This window comes from Callospermophilus lateralis, chromosome 2 (assembly GCF_048772815.1).
Source record: "Callospermophilus lateralis isolate mCalLat2 chromosome 2, mCalLat2.hap1, whole genome shotgun sequence".
Taxonomy (NCBI): Eukaryota; Metazoa; Chordata; class Mammalia; order Rodentia; family Sciuridae; genus Callospermophilus; species Callospermophilus lateralis.
Genome location: NC_135306.1, coordinates 115,645,451 through 115,670,715, shown reverse-complemented (window position 1 = coordinate 115,670,715; position 25,265 = coordinate 115,645,451). Strand labels below are relative to the sequence as shown.

The 25,265-nt window shown below is 33.9% G+C and overlaps 2 protein-coding genes across 5 annotated transcripts in view; both read left to right on the top strand.

The window, feature by feature from the left end:
• Positions 1-93: 93 nt before the first annotated feature.
• Tex12 (testis expressed 12) lies at positions 94-4,198 on the top strand. The gene is made up of 4 exons (XM_076843776.2): positions 94-596; positions 2,379-2,490; positions 2,581-2,632; positions 3,591-4,198. The coding sequence occupies exons 1-4, from the start codon at positions 537-539 to the stop codon at positions 3,733-3,735; spliced, it is 369 nt and encodes a 122-aa protein (XP_076699891.1). The 5' UTR covers positions 94-536; the 3' UTR covers positions 3,736-4,198.
• Positions 4,199-7,117: 2,919 nt separating this feature from the next.
• Bco2 (beta-carotene oxygenase 2) overlaps positions 7,118-25,265 on the top strand; it is a 29,530-nt gene continuing 11,382 nt past the window's right edge. Inside the window, exons 1-9 of one of the 4 annotated variants that reach the window (XM_076843775.2) lie at positions 7,160-7,186; positions 7,273-7,328; positions 11,557-11,761; positions 17,671-17,882; positions 18,093-18,208; positions 18,974-19,076; positions 22,834-22,962; positions 23,708-23,868; positions 24,754-24,921. In XM_076843775.2, the coding sequence (XP_076699890.2) occupies positions 11,571-11,761; positions 17,671-17,882; positions 18,093-18,208; positions 18,974-19,076; positions 22,834-22,962; positions 23,708-23,868; positions 24,754-24,921 (1,080 nt within the window). In that variant the 5' untranslated portion in view covers positions 7,160-7,186; positions 7,273-7,328; positions 11,557-11,570. Of the gene's footprint in view, positions 7,329-11,556; positions 11,762-17,670; positions 17,883-18,092; positions 18,209-18,973; positions 19,077-22,833; positions 22,963-23,707; positions 23,869-24,753; positions 24,922-25,265 lie in introns of all 4 variants that reach the window. The other 3 variants (XM_076843773.2, XM_076843774.2, XM_076843772.2) reach the window with 3 other exon arrangements.

Here is a 25,265-nt window from a genome sequence, read left to right as displayed (position 1 = left end):
CTGGTCTGGCACAGGCTGACTTGTTTGAACTTGGTTAAACATCTCTGTTCCTGTTTTCTCAATTGTGGGAAAAAAAAAAGATAAATTGAATAAGATAAACTGTAGGATCTGATGAACTGTAAGATCTACTTCAACATTAAGATTTTGTGAAGTTAGAAAAATCCAATTGAGCTAGTCCTAAAACAAGATACAAATGCCAGAGACTAGTTTGGCTGCTGAGTGTACATAAAGGAAGAGTTGAGAATGATGAGAATAGTAGGTTGGCTTCAGATGGTAGAGCATATATTAGAATTTGAACTTACCTTGAAGCAATGGATAGTGAAAGGTTTTTGAATGAAGGCAGTGCAGAAATCAAAGTCTTAAAAAAATCAAAGTCTTATCCTAAACAGTTGTTAGGATAAATTAAAGAAAGGGGAAATTAAGTAAATGGTCAATTGTGAGACCCTAAATAAATAGCAGGAAAAGGAAGGGATTCAAGAGAACTGTACATAAATTTGATACTGTTCTAAACTTACAGTTTTTGCCTCCAGAATATTATGGCAAATCATCTTGTAAAGCCTGATTCTAGAAATTGCAAGAGAACAAGAGAATTGGAGGTAAGCTGTGTGTTCCTAGAGTCTTAATCTTTTATTCTATTTTACATACTTCTTAAATTTCTTCCTTTTAAGAATGTGCCAATCATTGAGCACAGTGGTGCACACCTGTTATCCCAGCTACTCTGGAGGTTGAGGCAGGAGGGTTGCAAGTTTGCCGCAGCCCGGCTGGCTGGGCAAAATAACCGGGGGGTGGACGAACAACTTGCGTATGTTGATGCAGCAGGAATAGGAGCCGTTTATTGTAGGATAACAGAGGTATTTATACATTTTGCACAGCTTATCTAATTAGCATAAAATAGATACAGCAGTCAACCAATAAGGAATCTCCACACTTAATGGCTCGCTTTTGTTACTTCACAAACCACTTCCTCTGGCATTTTGCCAGGTGCCATCCAGACTTGTTTACAGACTCTAACATTTCTCTGGCAAAATATCAGGTGCCAATCTGACTTGTTTACAGACCTTAACAGCAAGTTCAAGGCCAGTTTGGGCAATTTAGTGAAACTCTGTCCGAAAATAAAAATAAAAAAAGATTTAAAAAGGGGCTTAGTGGTAAAGCACCCTGGAGTTTAATCTTTAGTACCAAAACAAAACAAAAACCAAAAAACCCACAAAAACCCAAACTTTTGTTGTTAAATGGAATTTAATACATATACCCAGAGGTAGGATTGTCCCAGAAGGAACTATGTGGACTCCAGTTGCTTTTTCACTAATTATAGATTTCCAGGAAACTATTGGGAGACTTCTTTTTGCTAATTTGTGATCTAGAGACAGAAGTGAGTCCAGACCTTTATGATACATAGGACTTTATGTAAATATTTTGCAGTGATAAGTAAGACACTTAGGTACTATAGTTATTAATCGTTTAAAAGAAAAGCTCTGTATTTAGTCCTTAATCACTGCCTTCACCAATTAATCTGTTGCATTTGGGACATTATTTGCCCCCTTGAAAATTATAATATGTTGCAAAATTTTGCAAGTATTTGGTTATTTTTCCAATAACAACCTCTATATTTGTGTTAGCTTTTTGTCACTGTGACAAATACCCAAGAAAAACAATTTCTTAGGTTCTTAGGTTCATGGTTTCAGTTCATGGTCTGCTGGGCCTATGGTGAGATAGAACACATGGTGGAAAGGTATGGTAGAAGAAAACTTGTCAGTTTATGGCAACCAGGAAGCAGGGGGATGTGGGGTGGGGGTGGGAGGGAAGGTCCAGGAACAAGATATTGACTCCAAGGCATGACTCCAGTGACCTGCTTCCTTCAATGATGCCCCACCTATTTACAATTCTCATCAACTCCAGTAGTCTATTCAGATGTCAGTGGATTAACTCACTGGTAAGGACAGAGCCCTCATGATCCAATTACTTCTCATTTTTCCACCTTTGGACATTACTGCACTGGGGACCAAGCCTTCAACAGATGAGTTTTGGGGGAACATTTCAGATCTAAACCATAACAGTGTTGCTGTGAACATATCCAGTGGCTCAAGATACAAGATAAATTTTCATCAAGGGATTAAAACCATATTCAAAATCTAATCTAAAATCAAGACAAAGGTACTTTTTAGTTCTAAAAGTTTAGCAACATACTTCTTAGTCCTAAAAGTTGAGCAAAGTACTTCTTAGTCCTAAAAGTTTCCTTGATAAAAAAATTTCAAATGACTAGTATGTAATTTCTGTTTGATTTTTCTAATATATATATATTATATATTAGAAAAAAAATATAATATATTTTGCTTTTTAAATAAACATAATGATACTTCTTTACTTTCTTCTTTTAGTCTCAAATGCCAGATAGCCCACAGCTGTCCTCTCTTGGAAAATCGGATTCATCTTTCTCTGAATGTTCTGGACTGTTTTATAAAGATGAAACCTTAGAGAAAGATTTAAATGGTGATATATAAAACGATTATATTTCTATATACTGATTATATCATGCATGTTTATTATATTTCATAACTTAATCAACGATTCTTTAAACAGATATGAGCAAGGAAATTAATCTAATGTTGTCCACGTATGCAAAGATCTTAAGGCAAGTATTAAAGTATATTTTCTTGGGTCTTTATGTTAGAAATAGTATTTGTCTCTTGGAAATTCTGTAATGGGAAGTTTAATTCTGTTGCTGAGAAACCTTTCAAGTAATTAAACTTTGGAAATTTTTTTATTCTATCTCAATTCCTTGTGATAGATTAGTTGGTTATTTTCAGGGAATAAACCCAAATTTTTCACTAAACATCCTTTGTTTTGCTAATGCCAGAGCCAAAACTAGACTGCGACTGCATATGTCTTGACCTCTTACTTAGATGATATTGCATTTAAAATTTTATATAAATGCCTTTTTGAGAAAAATACCATTCAGTGAAGTTAATTATTATAGAGTGATATTAAATATGATGTTATTTCATATACTTTATCTTATATTTTATCATGTCTTTTTAAAATATATATATATTTTTTAGTTATAGTTGGACACAATACCTTTATTTGGTTTATTTGTTTTTATGTGGTGCTGAGGATCTAACCCAGGGCCTCAAATGTGCTAGACGAGCACTCTACTACTGAGCCACAACCCAAGCCCCTATTCTGTCTTTTTATCTTTGTATTTGAAGACTGAATTTAGGTATTTAATTGGCGTAAGATTATGGTGAATATAAGGCGATTTTTTAAAAAACTACTAGATAGTCATCATACTTGAGTAATAGTTTGTATGGCTGTAAAAATCACTTATATAATTTAATATTAGTATTATAATGCATAAAATTATAAGTATTATGCATGCTTTCTGCTGTGTCAGGAGACTTTGTGAGTAGTCAAAAATGTTTTGGGGACTAATTTAACATTTTCTTAGTAAATTAATAAAGCTATCTCATGCACATAGTCATTTAAATGAAATAGTTAACAAATCTAGGTTAATAAAGAACATTATCATGATAATGTTTATAGACTATGCAACTATTTAGTTTAACATAAAACTTTTTATTCCCTATTAGTGAGAGAGCAGCAATAGATGCATCTTACATTGACGAGATAGACGGACTCTTTAAAGAAGCAGATATTATTGAAAACTTTCTTATACAAAAAAGAGAGCTCCTGAGACAGAGGTTTACAGTGATTGCAAACACACTGCACGGATAAAATGTTTAAACTTAAAATAAGCTGGGGATTGAAACATTGTTATAATGAAAGAATGACATGTATGTTCTGAAGGCTTTCTAGTTGTTAAAAAAAAAAATGTAGATCTTAAAGAAGAGGAAACTCCTTGAATGTTTTTCTAGATTGAAAAGGGCCTTTAAACTGAACATTAATATGAAGTATGTAACTTTTCTCTTGAAGGTCAAATGTTTGGCATATTTTACAAAAATGTAAATTATTTAAATCATACATGAATTCTTTTCTTTCTTCTTTTTCCTAAAACCTTTCTTAAGCTTCTAAAGGAGAATTCAGTTAATTTGATTATGTGTAACAATATTATACTTTTTTCTTACAGAATGTTTTGTTTAAAAAGCAAATAATTTGGGACATAATGTAAAATTTTTTATGGCCAGTCTTATAAAAGAATATTAAAGCATTAAAGGGAATTTGTTCAGTTTCTAAGTATGTAATACAGTATAACTATGTGCTATTATTTAATATTATCATTTGATTATTTTCACTATTATTATATATAACTAATACAAACTTCGTTTAAAATATTTTTCTGTGCTAAAATAAAACCCAGAAATTACTAACTAGAACCTTGTGTGAGTGGCTTTTTATACACATCAACCAGATCAATGTATGCAGTTAGTGATTATATTTAGAAGCCTTAGAGCAGTGTGGTATGGACTAGAGATTAATGATACAGCAGTAAGGAGATTGGCTTAGCAACAAGATGTCCAGGTCATTTCAATTGTATAATTTAGAAATTGAATTTAGAAGATCTCTAGTGTTATTCATCAGGCTAAAAATATTCTTCCTTTGATGTAAATAAAGTACTGCTATAATTTTATTCAAACTATATTGATATATAATTGCATAGGAAAAGGAGGAAAAGTATAATTGTCAGATTTATAAAAATCACAGTACCCATTTTTCAATCACAGATAATTCATTTTTCTATATGTCTATTTTTCCAGTAAAAGCAATAACAGATTTGGACACATTTGCAAACAGTATCACAGAGAATTGGTATTTTTAAAGAAGATAGCTTGTTTGCCTTGCTGTGTTCTAAGCTCTAAAATTAAATCTCACTGTTTTAAGGCATAAACATTATATCAATACTCATACCGGAAAGGATGAAAAAATTTTATAAATTTATAAATAAATTTTAAAAAATGGGTCTATGTGGGGGTAGGAAAGAAGTTGGAATAAGATGGACATCATTACCCTAAGTACACATATGAAGACATGAATGGTGTGAATATACTTTGTATACAAAGATATGAAAATTGTGCTCTATATGTGTAATATGAACTGTAATGCATTCTGCTGTCATATATATATATAATAAATTAGAATAAAAAAGGTTGGGTATATGGAAAAAATTATTGGGTTGGTTGAGATATACACTGCTGGGATAGGATAGATTAGAGGTCAACAAAATAACTTAGAAATGAAATTTTTAGGCACCTGGGGTTGTGGCTCAGTGGTGGAGCACTCACCTAGCACGTGTGAGGCCCTGAGTTCAATCCTCAGCACCACATAAAAATAAATAAATAAAATAAAGGTATTGTGTTAACTACAATTAAAAAATACTAATAAAAAAAGAAATGAAATTTTTAAAAACTTAATAACAACCAAAGATGATATTTGAGTTAATATGACATATCACCTGAATCTTTTTTTTTTTAAAGAGAGAGAGAAAGAACTTTTTAATATTTATATTTTTTAGTTTTCGGTGGACACACATCTTTATTTTATTTTTATGTGGTGCTGAGGATTGAACCCAGCACCCTGTGAATGCCAGGCGAGCGCGCTATCGTTCAGCCACATTCCCAGCCCCTCACCTGAATCTTGAGTCATTGAGTTCTTTATGTTTGAAATAGAAAGATGACTCTGTTGACCTACTATCTTTAAGAAATACTCTTAGTTTTGCTAAGCATTTATTATTACTATTATTATGAAAAATAAGGTCAACAGATTATTTCAAATTGAATTTTATAATATACTTGTTATATATTTTATAGTATCATTATTGTTCAGCATCTGGTTATTCCCTTTATAATTCCAGAAAATTTATTGGGTAATTTCATTTGGTGAGATTAAGACTAAGGAACTCATATTTTAAGTCACAGTGTCTTTACTATTCAGAATGGCCATCTTCTAGTACCAAAATGCCTAAAACCTTAATAATTAAGGCTTATTTTTTAAAAGTCACATTTTGATGATTTTTGTACCACCCATATAAATAAGAATAATTTCACAACTTTTATATACTGTTGCAGGAATCACTATTTATCATTTTAATAAATTTCAAACGTTTTAAAATTATTTATCATTGACACTAATCACAACACATATTGAACCAGCTTTGTATATTATACTATGTTAGGCACTGTGGAAAGTATAGAATAGTTTAATAAACTGCCTTTTGACATTTTTCACCACTCCTTTATTGAAATACACTTAAAGTTTTGCTAGGAAGACATGACATGCTAATGTTAAAAGCATCTCTATGGGAGTTACTAGAACTGGAAAGGGGCTCAAAAAGTTTTTTTTTTTTTTTTGCAGTGGTGGAGATTGAACCCAGGTCCATGAGCATGCTGTGCAAGCACTCTACCACTGAACTACATCCACAGCCCTTGGGAAGTAGATTTTGAGTTGGATTTCTGAAAATGAAAGAAGGTAGACTATTTCAGACAGGGAAAAGCTTGTTTAAGGGCATAGAAGAACCACAGCACATCATGGTATGTTAGGCACTTTGCAGAGATGAGAATTCATAATGGGGAATAGTTATCATCTAAACTGCTGGAGAGCAGGGGCTGACTGTTGTTTTTCGGTATTCTTACTTTGTATCATAGTATTCAATAGACTGGTGTTCAAAATGTTTGTTAAAGTAATAAAATCATATATGTATTTTTTATGGTGGGCATACCTTCACAGGGTATGCCCTGTGGTACTACGTTGTCAAAAAATGTTTGTAAAATCAACGATTGAAAAGGTATGAAATGATAGAAAGGCAAAGAATGAAAGGTAAGTTGTTTCTTGATTGTAGAATCCTTTATTGACAGTCTTAAATTTGGACTTTATTTTGTGTCTGAATCTTTCAGAGGAGGGGAATGGCACAATGAAGGTGATCACCTTGGATCCAAATCAACTGACCTACCAATAGTGTAAAGATAGAGGAAAGTTTAAAAAGGGAGTCTACTATTGGTGATATAATTTTAATATTTCAAAACGAAAGACTCCTTATTATAGATAGTTTGTTGGGATATTTGCTCTGGAGATGAGACAAGGAGAGATTACTGGTGTTTTGAAGCTCCACCCCTTACCTCCCCTCCCCATCCCATTCTGTCACTGAGCCAGGGACAACCCTGGAGAGTCAGGGACAACCCAGGAAGTTCTGTGAGCGTTCATTGTTTAGTGTTTCTTCCAACTGTGACTGCCGGTGAGTGTAAGCATTTGAAATCACAGGATCTGCAGCTACTGAACAAATTAAAAAATGTGTTTTCAAATCTTTCTCCATTTTGTCAGGAATCGTTCTACTACTGCAGTAGGTTTTCTTTCTGTGGCAGTGTACCGGCTCCCAGGTAGGGGATTTACCCTTTCTTTTCCTTTTCCTGCCAGTCTGTACTTAAGACTCTCTGCTTCTTTCCCGAAGATTAGTGAAGGCTTTTGAAGCTTTCCCTTTCTGTGCAGAGCAGATACAGGCAGCAACTCTGCAGAGCCAGAAGTGAAAGAAGGCCCAGTCAGGATTTGTTTGTTTATTGTTAGGGAAACAGTCCTCATGTTCATGTTTTATACAAAATATAGGGGTAGGATTCAGGTTTAGGGATTTTCTTGGATCTATAATAGGAAGGATATTTACTATTCAGACTTTTCTAAATTGAAAATCACTGCCACATGTTCTAATGTAAATATTTGGTTTTTCTATTTGCATTCTGGGGAATTGCCTTCAAACCTGCTTTTTCTATTATATTTCTACTATTGTTTCATGATTTTATTTCTTGAAATTGGCTCATATAGAACTGTCAGAAATCTAACCCATATGCATTATGAATTGTATAATTATTTAATCCAATAACTTTGCTTGCATTATGCAAAGTAATAGGTACTGGAAGAAGAGGGGAGACAAAAGCCAGATCCTGTACTCGAGGAATACTGGTGGTAGAGTTTGTAGAACATATTCATCTAAAACATATAAGACAGAAAATAACACAAGGGCTATAAGAGCTATACATTGCTTCTTTGTGATTTCAGACTCAGGAGAATCAGTTCTCGCTATAGGAAATGGGAATGCCATGCTTAGGAAGCAGGTGACATGGAAACTGAATCTTGAAGGATGAGTTAGATATGTGAATTCCATCTGAAGAACACGAGAAATATCCTTGTGTTATGAGAATGTTATGATTATGATAAGAAGAAAATGGGACTGGTCCAGGTAGGCTGGAGTAAAAGACATAATCAAGAGGCAGAATGACATAAAAATATGGTAATATTTTTTACCATGCAAAATTGGATGGGATCTGCAGTCCTGCAGATGTGCTATTTAGAGCTGAAGGCCTTTGGCCATCCCAAACACAAAGGGGATAATAAGCCCACTAATTAGGAAGCTGTGGTGTAGAAAATAATTTGATTCCCTAATTTCTCCTTCCAATTAGGAGGCTGCTATAATATCCAGTTAAGAGGTGAGAGCCCAAATTAGAACAGTAAGAAGGAAGTGACTGGTAGGAAAGAGAAGTTAAGGCATCTGTGCTGAGGACCGGTTCAGGAAAAAAATGGAGGGAGTTGTCCAGGAGGGAGGAACTGTTCAAAATCTTTACAATTTCCCCTAGGCACTCTTGCAGACTTTTGAGCCCTAATACTTTATATTGGCCACCTTATGTTCACTCCTTAACATCCCCTTACTGGTCCAGTGTTGGTATAGTCAGCAAAACTTAACCATTTAGTGAATTCGAGGGGAATGCACAAAATGAATTCAAAGCTTACAGAGATCTTGAAGCTGGGTGATGTGGCTGGGTGAAAAAATTTATTTGGAAGAGGGAAATAAAGAATTATATTTTGACATGTTTAAGAGTCACTTGCTAGAAGTAATTGGTGAATTGAAACTAGATAGAGATTACAAGTGAAAATGCTGAGATGAAAGAATAAAGGTTCAAGGTGACACCTTAGGAAGATTTATGTGGTGATAAGGGAAAAGGAGCCAATAAAGGGAATTAACATTTAGAAAGTATCATTATATTTAATTATGAGATCGACATGAACAGGAAGTGTTAACCTCTTTTTATTCCCACTTTATCATTGAAAAACCTGAAGTTCAGAAAGATTAAGGAATATGCCCAAGGTTGTCAATTAATAAGCAACAAAACTGGCATAAAGCACAGAGTTGTCAGAAAGAGAGCAGGAAAGTCAGAATAGTACAGTGTGTCAGAAGCCAAGAATAGAAAGGGGTTTGAAGAGATGTTGACAACAATATCAAGTACCACAGAAAGTTTGAAGAGCATGTACTATATTGCCAACAACATGGAGTATAGAACATATAGACATAAAAATACTTTCTAAAATGTAAAATGTTTCAAATGCATCTGTACTCAGATAAGCACCCAATCAGGTTATCCAATTTAATTTTACTTAAAAAAGTGAGATGAGTAAAATACCTGACTTCAAGGAATTTATTTTAATTTAAGAGGAGAATAAGAAGGAGAATAAGACAAATCTATATAATGTTAATAGAAGTAGGATAAAATAAATAGGTTTGCTTCTTTCTCTCTCTCTTTTATTTTTTTTAAAAAAGCAGCATCTTAATACTTCTTATAAGGGCTGGAGTCATGGCTCAGTGGTAGAGCGCTTTCCTAGAATGTGTGAGGTGCACGGGGTTCAATCCTCAGCACCACATAAAAATAAATAAATAAAAAGGTATTGTGTCCATCTACAACTAAAAATTTTTTTTAAAAAACCTCTAATAATATGGTTCCCAAACTTAAGAATACCTGCCTAAGAATACCTGATTGCTTTTTTCCAGAGATTCTGATTTATTATGTACAGAGTTGTGTCCAGGAATTTGCATTTTAGCAACAACATCAGGTACTATTTCTTTGCAAATAGTCCTCGGACTGGACTTTGAGAAACAATGTTTAACAAATCACTTATTATCAATAATCTGTTTTTTTACTAAGCAGAGTAGAGTGAAGTTTCTAATGCTTTTTATCCTTCAGCAGTGCCTGGCACTATGTTAAATGAATAAAGTAATTCCAAGAAAGAAGATATATAGTAAATCTTATTGGATTATTCATTAAGTTATATAAATGATAATACCTAATACTTTTGAGTATTTATTATATTCTAACTCATTTACTTATAGTTTTAGGTATGATGAGAATTATTATTTCCCTAAATATAAAGGAGGAAATAGTACAGAGATGTTGAGAGTCTGTTTGGGAAGTGACCAAGATTTGAAACCAAGAAGTTTGGAGCCAGGCAGAATTTGAGCCTACAGTCTTAAATATTACACTGTGCTTCCTTTTAAAGGAAGTAACATTTGAGATAGAACTTGTGCAATATGTAGAGTTTTTTAAAGGAGAAGTTTTGGGAAGGACATACAGAATGAAAGTGAATTTTATTTGGGAAATCAGGAAATAGTTGGGCTTGACTGAATTGTTACATGCAGGAAAGTAAAAGTTCTCGTGTGCCTCTGAACTGAATATCTGCCTAAAGAATGCAAATCTCATTTAGTCAGGGGAATGGTATCCATATGTGTTTGTTTATTTTTCTACTTTCGACTTCTGTATCACTATTAAACTTTTATGAAAAAATAAAGGATTGTATTTTATATATTTGATTGATTATTTGCAATGATTACCCTTCTGCATTAAGCAATACTGTCTTGTGAACACTCAGTAAGTATGAAATATTAGGGATAATTTCAGCTTCTGAATATATGAGTTTTACTTCTTGTAGTTTTTGAACTTCTGGTAATCTCATAATGAGTATCACTGCATAAATTAATTTATGATACCACTTTCATAGAAAATGCCATGTCCTTTCATCTGCATGCTATTAAAATGGGGCTAGGGCTGTAGCTCAGTGGTAGAGTGCTTGCCTCGCATGTGTGAGGCACTGGGTTTGATCCTCAGCACCATATAAAAATAAATAAATAAAATAAAGTTATTGTGTCCATCTACAACTAAAAGAAATATTAAAAAATAGAAAAAATTAAATTTGACATCATATCAAATTCACAGAAATCACTATAAATTTTTGAGATCACATTCTAGTATATCTAAAATACTGGGGTCAAGGTAATTATAATATTGAATGGTGGTCATTTAAATTTTGATGTTGTTGTTATAGATGGACACAATACATTTATTTATTTTTATGTGGTGCTGATGATCAAACCCAGTGCTTCACACGTGCTAGGCAAGTGCTCCACCACTGAGCTACAATCTCAGCCCAATCATTTTAAATTTTAACAGTGAAGTTGTTATTAGCACATCTAGGGTTAGCATGTAGAGTGATCCTTGTAAAAAGATAAGCTTTGCTCAACTATGAGAAATGAGTAAATAAAGTCTTGAGTTAATTCTTAGGCAGATTAGTACTGCAAGAAACAAAAGAAAGATTTTTGTGGCTCAAGTGGAGAACCAGTATTGGTAGTCTGAGAATGAGGAAGCAGAGGGAAGGATTTGGAGACCATTTGATGTTAGGTTCACATTTCCCTTAAGCTGTCAGTCTATAGATTATTGCTTATGGGTCAATAGGCATGTTTATAGAAAATATGGCAATTTTTTTGTGTGTTGTGCTTTGGCTTTCTCTTCACAGTTTTGAAGACGTACATGGAAAATACTCATCAGAAAAAAACCCTCTTGGGGCAGCGACAGAATTTGCCATGTATTGCACCACTGCTGACCACGGTGGAGGAGACTGTGCAGATCATCTCTGCTCAAGTCAAGGGACACATTCCTGAGTGGCTCCATGGCTATCTACTTCGGGTTGGACCTGGAAAATTCGAATTTGGGAAGGATAAGTAAGCCTACATTTTGGAGAACAATGTAGATTTTTGGGAACGGGCTGATTCTGTGGAATAGGAATTAATATCTTCTTTTTCTCTGATGCAAACATTGTCATTCAGTTCCTGTGATTACAGGACAGAAAGTATAGCCTAGTGGAGAAAAAAAACAAGACTTAATTGTTTTTTAAATGTCTTTCTTTTCCTACTCTGCTGAATATTGTAAAATTGAAGCCCTCAAAGTTTATGCCAAAAGAGAAGTGGCAGGACTGTGTGACTACCAAGCTGTTGCATCACAAGTTGAAGGACAGTAATGTCTTTACCTCCTACCATTCTTGCTTGCACCCCATACTCCCCAGATGCAATGCCCTCTTTCAGTTCCTTATACTGGCCACATCTTTTTTTTTTAAATTAAATTATTTATTTATTCTAATTTGTTATACATGATGGAAGAATGCAATTCATTTTATATTACATATAGAGCACAATTTTTCAAGTCACTGATTGTACACAAAGTATTTTCACACCATTCGTGTCTTTATACATGTACTTAGGGTAATGATGTCTAACTCATTCCACCATCATTCCGACTTCCTTGCTCCCTTCCTTCCCCTCCCTCCCTCCCCTTTGCCCTATCTAAAGTTCCTCCATTCCTCCAATGCTCCACCCCTACCCCTCATCTCCATTATGAGTCAGCATCCTCATATCAAAGAAAACATTCCAAAAACATTTGGTTTTTTGGGATTGGCTTACTTCACTTAACATGATTTTCTCCAACTCCATCCTTTTACCTTCAAATGCCATGATTTTATTCTCTTTTAATGCTGAGTAATGTTCCATTGTGTATGTATACCAAAGTTTCCCTATCCATTCATCTACTGAAGGGCATCTGAGTTGGCTCCACAATTTAGCTATCGGCCACATCTATTTTTGCTCAGTATCTTAGCATTAACTCTCTTACCTGTCTTCCCCAATCTTCCCAGGTCTCATTCTTATCGTCCAGATGCACACTAGATCTCCTGTTCTTTGAGTCTTCTCTATCTTCCAATCTAAAAACACTAGAAATTATTATATTACCAATTTAATTCTCTATATAGCACTGTCATTGTCTGTGGTTTTGTTTGTTGATTTGTGTGTTAGCTGTGTTGTCCCTATTAGAATATAAGTTCCATGAAAGCAGAGGCTTTTTAATCACTTGATATCTTTAATATCGAGAATAGTGTATTGCACCCAGATAGCACTCGATGAATAGATATGAACTCTTGAGGATATCATGTCTGTGTGTCTAGTAGGGATGTGAATCAAAATGCCTATGTTCTGGAAGGATTCTGCTTTTTTTTTTTTTTTATCATTTTTAAGTATTGGAAAAAAAATTACTCATTATAAAAATTGTTATTTATATAAAATATTTTTAATGTAGAGAGGGGGAAAAGCATGTACCACTTGACACATCCCCTATTGCACTTTGGTGTATTTCTTGCCAGTTCTCTACCCTGTTTCCATAGAATTGTTTTAAATAATTGCAGTCATATGTAGATTTATTGTTGTTGTTTTGATTAAAAAACAAACAAACAAAAAACTTTACACTATCAGCAGGGCCTGGTAGCTCATGCCTATAATCCCAGCAACTCAGGAGGCTGAGGCAGGAGGATACCAAGTTCAAGGTCAGACTTTGTAAATCTCTAAGCACATACATTTCAAAACCTTGATGAAATGGATAATTTTCTAGGGAAAAACAGATTGCTAAAATTGGTATAGATATAAAGTTTAAAAAGACCAGTTTATGTAGAAGAAATAGAGAATGTCAATAAAGACATATTCGAAGAAGGAGGAGGAAGAGGAGAAGGCCACAAGGTCCAGATTATTTTACAGAAGTCTCTCAAACCTTCAGATATGAAGTAGTTCTAATGTTTTAAAATTTTTATAGAGCATTGAAAATAAAGGGAAAATTCCCAAATTTTTATGATATTGGTATTTAAACAGGATAAAGATAGTGCAAAAATGAAATTATAGACTAATTTTATTTGTAAAAACCCATGATAAAATACAAAATATATAATATTAACATAGGACTAAGATATTTTATTAACAAGAAAAATCTAACATCATATTAAAAATAAAATTCACTATAATCAGGTGGGAGTAATTCCAAGAATGCAAGATAGATTCATTATATACATATATTATTATTAACCACATTAATAGATCTCTGGAAAAATAAACATAGAATTATCTCCATAAAGGTTGAAAGATACTTGTCAAAAGTCAACATCAATTGCTCAAAAAACCTGTTCAAGAAAATAGGACTTAATGAATAGTTTCTTTTTTGGGGAGGGGTACCAAGGATTAAACTCAGGGGCACTCGGCCACTGAGCCACATTCTGAGTCCTGTTTTGAATTTTATTTAGAGACAGGGTCTCACTGAGTTGCTTAGTGCCTTGCTTTTGCTGAGGCTGGCTTTGCACTTGAGATCCTCCTGCCTCAGCCTCCAGAGTAGCTGGGATTATAGGCATGCACCACCACACGCTGCAGTTTCTTAACTATGTTTGCATATATGCTTAGTATACATATCATATTTATCATATCATACATATCTATCTTTATGGTTCTATCTCTGTCTCAATATTTTGTGCTAAAACTAAGTAAGTAAGTTGAGTAATACTACAGTAAGTAAGTTGAGTAATACTAAGTTGAGAATTACTACAAGCATTTTTTCTAACTCCAGGAACAAGGAGAGGATGTCAGTATCTCCACTGCTGTTCAACATTATACCAGTTATAAGCAATACAATTAGACCAGTGACATTAATTAAGGGCAGAAGGCTTAGTAAAGAAGTAAAACTTACTCTTCTTTGCAGATGGTATGGTAGCAAACCTACAAAACTATAGAGAATCAATAATAAAATTCAATCTTAACAATAAACATAAGGTAACAGGGTATAAAATCAACATACTAAAATCAGTAGCCGTCATAGACACAAGCAGTAACATAATGATAGAAAAAACTTCATTTACAATTGTGACAAAGAAGATTAAATACTTTGAAACTAACTTACCAAGAAATGTGCTAACTTTAAAACTCTTGAAAGATGCACTTGAACAAATGGAAAGCCCATCCCCTGTTCTTGAGTAGAATAATTCAACATTATAAAGATTTCAGTTTTGGGTAAGTTAATTTATAAATTTAATGCAATCTTTTTTGTTAAATTGCTTTTCAGTTGTAGATGGACACAATATCTTTATTTTATGTATTTATTTTTATTTTATGTATTTATTTTTATGAGGATTGAAACCCAGTGCCTTACACGTGCTGGGCAAATGCTCTACCACTGACCTACAACCCCAGCCCAAAGTCCATTCTTCTTCTTCTTTTTTTTTTTTCCCTGTGGTGTTAGGAGTTGAACCCAAGGCCTAATGTAATCTTAATAAAAACTCCAACAAGCTATTTAAGGCAATTAGACAAATTAATAGTAAAGTTCATTAGAAGAAGTAAATATTCAAGAATAGTCAAGAAAACATTGAAAATGAAAAATTTTCAGGAGTAGTGAGCAGACATCAAAATATACTATAAATCCTCTACGATTAAAACACTGTGATGCTGGTTCATGAATAGGTGAATAGATAAATGACATGGAATAAAAAGTCCAGGAATAGACCCAAGAACTTACTGAAGTTAGTGTATAATAAAGGTGCCATCTGAAATGATTGGTTTAAGAGTGCCTTTTTCTTTTTTTTCCTGAATTTAAAAAACTGTGGTAAGATACATGAAACATAAAAATTTCCATATGCCTTAATCATTTAATGTGTGCAGTTCAGTAGTGTTAAGTGTATTTGCATTGTTGTGAAACAGACTTTCAGAATGTTCTTGTCTTGCAAAACTGATACTCTTTACCAGTTAACACAACAACACACCAATTATCCTTCCCCACCAGCCCAACACACAGCATTCTTCTTCCTGTTGCTATGATTTTGACTACTTTAAATATCTCATCTGGAGGCTGTGGTTATAGCTCTGTGGTAGAGTGCTTACGTAGCATGTGTGAATGACTGGGTTTGATTCTTGGCACCACATAAAAATAAATAAATAAAATAAAGGTATTGTGTTCATCTACAACTTAAAACAAAATGAAACAAAACAACAAAAACCTTATCTGCTAGGGGAGATGGTGCAGGCCTATAATTCCAACAACTCAGAGGAGACTGAGTCAGGAAGATCACAAGTTTGTCTCAAAATAAAAAATAAAAGGGCTGAGGGTGTAGGTAGGGTGTCCCTTGGTTCAATCCCCAGTATTAAACTGATGTAGGGAAGATTAATAGAAGAAAGCATACAAACATTATTTAAGAATTGTTACATCAACTGGGGAACCCTCACAAGAAAAATGATGACCTAAAGTATTAGAACTGAAAGATTATATGCTGGGTTGGACAAAGAGTGGTAAATTGTGGAAATACAACAAGACAAGGGTTAAGTCTAGAGCAGTTAATTGTAGGAAAGTAATATGAAACAAGTTTACCAAAGTTTGTTACAGATTTCTCTTGGCCTCCATGCCCCATCTCCAGCAATAGAAATGTCTCCTTCTGGCACATAGAAAAGTACCTTTCTCGTGGGAGTTATTTTCTGCTTTCAGAAAGAAAAGGGAAGGTCAGAGTGCTCTTCTTGCAGTTGGTGTTTTTCAAGTGCTTTTAACACAAAATAATCAGTATGTCAAAGTGACATATTTTAGGGTGGCATGCTTGAAGCCCCACGATGTAAACATTTTGTTTATCCATTCAACCATCAGTAGAAACTTAAGCTGCTTACACCTTTTGGCTGTTGTGAGTAAAGCCACTATGAACATGGGTGAACAAATATCTTTCCTAATCTCTACTTTGAGGAACCATTGTCTTTTTTTTTTTTTTTTAAAGCATTTTCTTAATTCTCAATGAACTTTATTTATTTATGTGCAGTGCTGAGGATTGAACCCAGTGCCTCACACAAGATAGGCAAATGCTCTACCACTGAGCCACAACCTCAGCCCATCCATTGCCTTTTAAGACAATGATGTTAGTTTTGTTTACCTATCATTAAGCACTCACTCTGTCAAGCATATGAAAGGACCACATAATAAGCCCCTTTAAAAGCAAAACCACAAATTTTTTTCTCACAGTTTTTAAATATTCTATCATTTTAATAGAACATTTCTAGTATAATTATAAGGACAAAAATGATTTTGCAGGGGGCTGGAGACGTGGCTCAAGTGGTAGCACGATTGCCTGGCATGCGTGCGGCCCAAGTTCAATCCTCAGCACCACATACAAACAAAGATGTTGTGTCTGCCGAATACTAAAAAATAAATATTAAAAAAATTCTCTCTCTGTCTCTAAAAAAAAAAATGATTATGCAGGAAGGACAGTCATCCTGTTTATTTTACTTTATACAATTGTGAAAAATTTGAAAAAATTTAAAGTAAATGGAAAATTTAATATATATAAGCTATGAAGATAACTATTTCTAAAAGTTTGGGAACTTGTTCTAATTTGTAAGGTGCCAAGTTTTCTATAACCTCTTAAGCTAGTCTCTTGGCTGCAGGGTAAATTTCAGAATTATCTTAAGATTCACACTGTAGGGTTTTTCTTTAGCCTTATGGAATGTGAGATTTTTAACAAGGGTAAGGTTTAGGAGAACATAAGTTGCTGTTGTTCCCGAGGTTCAATCCCCAGTATTAAACTGATGTAGGGAAGATTAATAGAAGAAAAGCATACAAAAAGGATATTCAAAATGCCATCTTCCCTGAATTTTAAACTTTCTGAATAATCAGGTGGTACTGGGAGTCCATGTAATCTTCTTATCTCTTCGTTTGAAATGTGGATGTGTTATTCCACCTTTAATTTTGACTGCATGCTTTTCTTACTGATACATGTTTTCCTGTTCTTTTCTCGAATTTGCAGGTACAGTCACTGGTTTGATGGAATGGCTTTGCTTCATCAGTTCAGGATGGAGAAAGGCACAGTGACATACAGGAGCAAGTTTCTACAGAGTGATACATATAAGACCAACAGTGTTGGAAATCGAATTGTGATCTCAGAATTTGGCACACTGGCTTTTCCTGATCCATGCAAAAATATTTTTGAACGTTTCTTGTCAAAGTTTGAACGGCCTGGTAAGCAGCCTTTCACATGCCCAGAATTTTGTAGGTTTTAGTGACCATTATTTAAAATCATTATATTGTAATCCATGCAAATATAAATTTTGAAAAACATGTTTTGTTTGGTGTGAGAGGATTTTGAAGCTATTTTCTCTCTGTAAATATATACTTAGTGTCTACTACAGTAAATTCTTATGCTAAAATAATTCTGATGGTTGGTTTCAGCCATGACAGACAACACCAATGTCAACTATGTGCAGTACAAGGGTGATTACTACATGAGCACTGAGACCAATTTTATGAATAAAGTGGACATTGAAACTCTGGAAAAAATAGAAAAGGTAATGTATAGGTTAAAAAATGAATAAAATAGATCCGAACATTTCTTTCCATTCAAAATGCTTTTTTAGAATAGTAGGTACCTGTAGAAGAAATTGGAGGCTTAATCACAAAAACAGTTATCCATTGATTCAGAACACATTCATCCTTTGTCCTGATTAGAATGGAGTATGGGGTTGGTTTTACTTAAAGGTAGAAAATTTAATCCTAATATCTGAAGGTTAGGGTAGAGGAGAAATAGAATATTACTGATTTACTTTGATAGGCTTATGTTCTTTCTAGCAGAATAGTATTGAACTGGAGATTGTCTAGATTCATATTTTTTTCAAATATTTTTAAAAATATAGATGGATACAATACCTTTATTTATTATTTATTTTTATGTGGTGCTGAGGATTGAACTCAGTGCTTCACACTCTAGGTGAGCACTCTGCCACAGAGCTACAACCACAGCCTTAGATCCATATTGTTTTAACACATTGACTAAAATTTTAATTTTAATTCTTTTGCTTCTTTTGATCTTTCCCTTAATCTTGGATAAATCTATTTAGGTTATTGTTGTTGGTGGTGGGTTTTGCTTTTAGATTCAATTTCTTTTTCTTTAGCGGGAAAACTAATTTTGATTTCTCAGAGGTAAGAAATTAGGGCTTATACTGTAGTTTTCATATATTATTTAAAAATAATTTACATGTCTTTACTACTTATGCATATCAGTAGAGATCTGTGCATGTAATATTTAAAAATCTCTAATGATCTTAAATTTGCAGGTGGATTGGAGCAAATTTATTGCTGTAAATGGAGCAACTGCACATCCTCATTATGATCCAGATGGAACAGCATACAATATGGGGAACTCCTATGGACCACAAGGTAAAGTTGGGATGGAGGTATTTTTAGAAATAATTGGGAGTTAACTGTCTTCCTCTTCTATTGTTTTATTATGGTTAAGATGTAAACACATGAAATTTCACTTGAAAGATTCAGAAGGAAATTTCCAAAGTGGCATTACTGAGCTTAAATATATGATTAAGTATCTGTTCTCTGGTCCTTTTGCACCTTTGCTTAGCAGCTGATTTTCTATTTGTCCTTTTCTTCATAACTTACATTTTTATGTTCCGTCATGACTTTGTTTTACAAGTGTTGTAGGGATTTTCAGTAAATATATCTTGAACTTAAATTTTTAAGAAGTACCATACCGTAAATATAAGAAATTTAGAATGCTGCAGCAAGCACATATAGGGAAGGTACATTGACTATTACATAGAAAGGAATTTATTTTTGTCATGAGAATAATGTACTACAAAGAAAGTTAATCATAGTGGAGTTGCATTCACAATTATTTATACCACGTCTCTTTCCTGGTCATTCAGATGCGTTCACTATTGCATATCAATCTGTTCCAGAAATTTCTAACAGTGAATAATGATCATTAATGTATATCAAGTAACTGCCATGTGACAGTGTTAAGCATTCTCCTCTATATTTTCTCATTTAATCCTTATAATGGCTTCCTGAGGAAGTGTTATCATTTTTTCCATGAGGGCAATGAATCTTGAGGAAATTTAAGTCACTTGCTTAGGTAAGCTTCCATGTCTTACCAGACCTGATTCCAAGCCCAACTCACACTCAAAGGTTTGCTATTAGACTATCTCATTAGTAATCCATCACAATGGATTACTAATCCATCAGAAGATGGCATTGCTATTTTTTTACCTAGTCACTATTACCCAGTCTTTACCTAGTTACTGTTTCTTCCTTCACTTGTTATGAAACTTTTCACCTATCTATCCATTCTCTTAGAACATGCAAACTCATGTCTCTATACCTGAGTACACATGTCTCTGTTTGAAAAGGAGTGTGTTAGTATAAGTACTAGATATTTCTGATTATCTTTCTATTTAGGTATCAATTAACTTACCATCTACAACCTATGAAACCTTTGTATAAGTTAATGGTATACTTTTGGTGAGTAATTGGCTTTGTGGGTTGTTCCTGTGTATTTCATATGTACACATCTGAATCTATATGAAGATGAATATGGCAGTTTTGTGTTTTACTGGCTGAAGTACAGATAGGATGCCCTGGAAACCCTAGCATCCAGCTTTCTCTCCTCTTCTGTAATTCCAGGAAGAGGTGAATTCTTCAGAAATGTTATAGGGAACAGCAAACATCCTTCTAGGTAAAATATTTCAGCAAATGGATATACTGACTCAGTGGTTATTTTGTCTACCTGTCTTTTTTGATGAAAAGTATACTTCTTAATCAACTCTGTTGATCAAGTAAATCACTTTGTAACTCATTCATATGAAAAATACTGTTGATTCATTCAGGATTACATATGTTAGAACAAATAGTCATCAGATCTGTGATCCTCAGCCTTCAATGTGTCTAAGAATCATCTGGAATGCTTGCCAGCATTGTAGATCACTGAGTTTTGTTTATCTTCAGATTCTGATTCAGTAGAACTGAAAGAGGGCCAAAAATTTGCATTTTTAAATATGATCCTTGGGTGATCTCTGTGTTCCTGCATCTCCCTGAGAAATCCAGCTCTAATCACAAGGGGCTGTGCCTTGTGATTACTTTGCATTGAGTTGCTGTTTTTACACAAACTCCTGGTGGGCCTGCCAGTTGGTCTAACAGTACTGGACAGGTCTTATCTTCTTGAGTATTCCCTCTGCTGGGTGTTTCCTGGGTGTGTTTGCCTTGACTAATGCCTTCAAAACTTGCAGTTACCACAGTTCATTGACTAATGTGTTTAAATTCAGTGAATTGAGTAATTGCCACTTAATCCAATTACAGAGACAGGAAATGTTTCCTTTGTCTTCTAATCCCAACTAACACTGAACCTGTTTCTTTTTTCTCACTGGATTATTTAGTTTAATGAGAAGTTTTTGAACTGAAACTCAATGTATATGTAGCTCCAGGGAGTTCAACTACCTAGGATACATTTGGGGGAAATTTAGTGATTCTCATTGTAATAAAGTGCTTGCCATTAATTTCCATCTTTTGGAAACAGAAAACTTTCAATTGTATTAGCTTTCCCAGATATTTTTAAAGCATTTTTAAAATTAACAAAATCCTTTAAACATAATTGATCTGTTTTTTAATAACTTATTTAAAATATGTCTTTCATACTAATCGGTTAAAGATAGTGCTCTTGAACCATAGAGTTTGTCTGTCATTTCTTTAATCACTGAAGCATGATGTTTTATAAATGTGTAATAGGGTCTTAAACATGTCTATATCACCAACTGGGTCTACTCAGTAATTTATATCTGGTTGCTTAGTCAGTGATTTAAAAAAAATTTTTTTTTTAGTTGTAGATGGACACAATACCTTTATTTTATTTGTTTTTTAAATATGTGGGGCTAAGGATGAAACCCAGGGACTCACTTGTGCAAGGCAAACAGTCTACCACTGAGCCATAACCTCAGTCCCAGTGATCTATTTTTTTTTTTAACCAGATGTCTAATAGACATCGCAAAATTAATTTGTCCAAAACCAAACTCCTGATCTTTCCCCATGAATCTTCTCTTCTTAAAATAAGTCTTTCTCATCTCAGTTTATGGGAACTCCATTTTTATAGTTGCTCATGACAATAACCTAGGAGTCATCCTTCACATATCTCTCTGACATCCATATTTAATTGATTAAAAAGTAATTTCAGCAATGCCTTCAATATGTCTCCAAAGTTTAACCATGTCATACCACTCCATGGCTGCCAGTCTATTTCAAGTCACCATCTTCCCCTTAATTTAAAATGATTGCAGAAGCCTATTAGTTTCCTTACTGCTGCTCTTAGCCCACTTTAGTGTATAAGCATCCAGAGTAGTCCTTTTTAAGCCACTCCCACCTCTCTGGCCTCATCTCTTAGACTCTCCTCCTTATGATAGAACCACTCTGGTCTCTGCTATTATTTGAACACTCCAAATTTGCTCCTGGCTGAGAATCTTTGTATTTGCTTTTCCCTCTGTCTGGAATGAGTTTCTCTCAGATAAACCTCAAGGCTGTCTTCTTCATTTCCTTCAGGTCTTTATTTATATGCCACTTACTCAGTGAAGCCTTGCCAGACTACCAGATTTAAAAGTGCAAACAGTAGCCCTACCCTTACACAGTCACTACTGATCACCACTCCCTGGCTTATTTTCTATTTTACTTATTACCACCTGATGCATTGTACTTTTTACTTATATGATTTATTAGAATTTAAGCTTTATAAAAGAAGAGATTTTTACACTATTATATACAAATCCCTGGGCTATAATGCTTACAACATTTAGGACAGTGTCTGGAGTTTAGAAGTACTCATTATGTAATTACAGAATAAGCAGATCAAGAACTACCTAGTTATTTTGTTCCAAAAGAAGACTGAAGATTGCAAAATTCTATGTTACCCAAGTTTATCATGACCCACACTGGCAATTCTAATACCAAGATAATTTTTAATATCATCCAAATAGTTATTCATTCATTGACTGATTTATCAAATATGATGTTAATTAATCTATCAATAACTATTTATAGTTTGCCTACTAATTGCCAAGTCCTTGACAAGGGTAAGGTTTTTTTTTTTTTTCCTTATTATTCTAGAACGTATGTAAACAGTAAAGACAGGTCTGTTTTCCAGGTTCCTGCTATAATATTATTCGGGTTCCTCCAGAGAAGGTGGACCTTGGGGAAACAATACATGGAGCCCAGGTGATATGTTCTATTTCTTCTGAAGAGAAAATGAAACCTTCTTACTACCACAGCTTTGGTGAGTCCAGAGAGGAGGCAAATTGCACTGGGCCCTGTTTTGGCAAGTGCTGTGTTAATAGTTTGTTAAGAGTGTTGTGATAATACCAGGTTTGCATTTTAATACCAGCTAAGTTCATCTTATTTGGTCAAGCACTTCTTATGCTAGCTAACTGTTCGCATAAGAAGTGCTTGACTAAATAAAATGAACTTAGCTAACTGCTAGCTTTCTAACTTCAGTGCAAGAAATTACCAAAAAGTTAAGTGACAGTTCACAGTTTTGGCAACTTGAAAGCCCACAAGTAATCATCATACGTGAAAAGGTCTAGACTATATATTTTGGGGCAAATTCATATTCTACACAGATTCCTTTAACTTCTATTCAGAATATTTATTTTCTGTATTTTAAATAGTTCTGGCCATGCTCCTAGGTATATATATACCCCCAGTATAAATAGAAAAGGACGAAGGATAAATGTACAGGTCATAAATGACACTTTACTTTGTTCATAAACCAAAATAGTCTAAATATAAAAAAGATGACAGATAAGCTGAGGACATTCAACCCAAGCTATTCTAGGCAGTTCCCCTTTTTATGTAGGAACAGGAAATATGTCTAGCAAAGCTGGGAAATAGTGAAGAAGTATTTCTGGCTGTCGTTTGTTTAGGTCAGCAATAATATGTCCAGGCACTGGTCCTGTAACTGTCACATTTCATACGATTCCAGTTTGCTAAATAATATTTTATTGTTTGATGGAACCTTTTAGGAATGACAAAGAACTATATAATCTTCATTGAACAGCCTCTAAAGATGAACCTGTGGAAAATTGTCACTTCTAAAATTCGAGGAAAGGCCTTTTCAGATGGGATAAGCTGGGAACCTCAGTATAATACCCGATTTTATGTGGTGGATAAACACACTGGACAGGTGGAGTATTTTGAGAATATTTATCATGAAAATGGTTGGACTCAAATGTGAATTTCCTTGTGGTTGATTTTTTTAAAATCGTCACCAGCATTATTTAAGACACCCTTAATCAAGAATATCACCTTCTTTTGTTGGTTGGGCTAGTTATTAATTACTACAGTGTATTTACATATTGGAAAATTATAGAAAATGTTTTTATTCTTTTAATTATCTGATTCAATTAAAATGGCATCTAGGAAACTCTCTTATCATGGATTTCCCTATCATAGTAGTTGCGAAAGAGAGTAGTACTCATGAGAGATCCTCTGTAACTTTTGCAATGATACTTCCATTAGTTCCTTCTGTGACTTATCAACATGTCACTATGATAACCCCACCAAAGTCCAAGCCATGTTAGTTGAATATCTTTTTATACTCCTGATTAATAACAGTGCTGTTACATTTTAACCTTTCCAAGTAGTACTATTCTAATTTTGCTCTACCTGAATTTCATTAAAAAATTTTAATAATGAGTGCATTACTTTGAAAAATAATTAATTCTTTGAAAAAAGTTAGTTAATTAGTTAATAAGTTTATGAAGTAGTAGTATTTTCTATTTAACTATGTAGTTAAGAATTTATTTATCCTTTAAAACATTGGACCATATTTCATGAGGACTTTCTAATTAGTTGTTGCAGTTGACTGTTCTATATCAAATAATTAAGCAAGCAATTAAATTAAAGCACATTTGTTTCTACATTATGGATTCTACTTTTATAACTACTGAGTGTACAATATAAGGAGTAGGGGTGTCCTTAATTTGAATTTTGTGGATCTGATCCCTAAAGGAAAGAAAAGAAAATGTTAAACCAACCAACCAACCTCAGTTTGTGTTTTCCCCTGCAGCTTCTTCCAGGGATGTACTACAGCAAACCTTTTATTACTTTTCATCAAATCAATGCCTTTGAGGATGAGGGCTGTATTATAATTGATATGTGCTGTCAAGATAATGGAAGAAACCTAGATATTTACCAACTACAGAATCTCAGGAAATCTGGGGAAGGGCTCGATCAGGTAAACGTCACTGATTTGTCAGTTGGCAGGATAGCTGTGATGCAGTCAAAATCTGGCTTTGGCTTTGGAATTATCTGTTTCCCTTGCCCTCTTGTAGCAAACAAGGAGGGAGAGTAGTTTTAAAGCATTGAAGATACAGGTTTGTCATTTGTTTATTTAATATTAAAAAATAATTTGTAGTAGCTTACTTAATGCTTAGTAAATAGAAAACATGGTAAAGACAGCTAAGATAGGTGCTGTGAAGCCATTGTGAGTAGTTTTATATTACATTTAAGCACTGAATATATTGAACATTTGCTGGAAGGATATTAAAATGGACCACCAGTGTATTAGTTCATCTGGCT

Coding starts and splice junctions, on each gene's coding strand:
- Tex12 (XM_076843776.2), top strand. CDS start 537: ATGGCAAATCATCTTGTAAAGCCTGATTCTAGAAATTGCAAGAGAACA. Junction 597..2,378: donor AGAGAACAAGAGAATTGGAG/GTAAGCTGTGTG, acceptor TTCTTCTTTTAG/TCTCAAATGCCAGATAGCCC. Junction 2,633..3,590: donor ACGTATGCAAAGATCTTAAG/GCAAGTATTAAA, acceptor ATTCCCTATTAG/TGAGAGAGCAGCAATAGATG.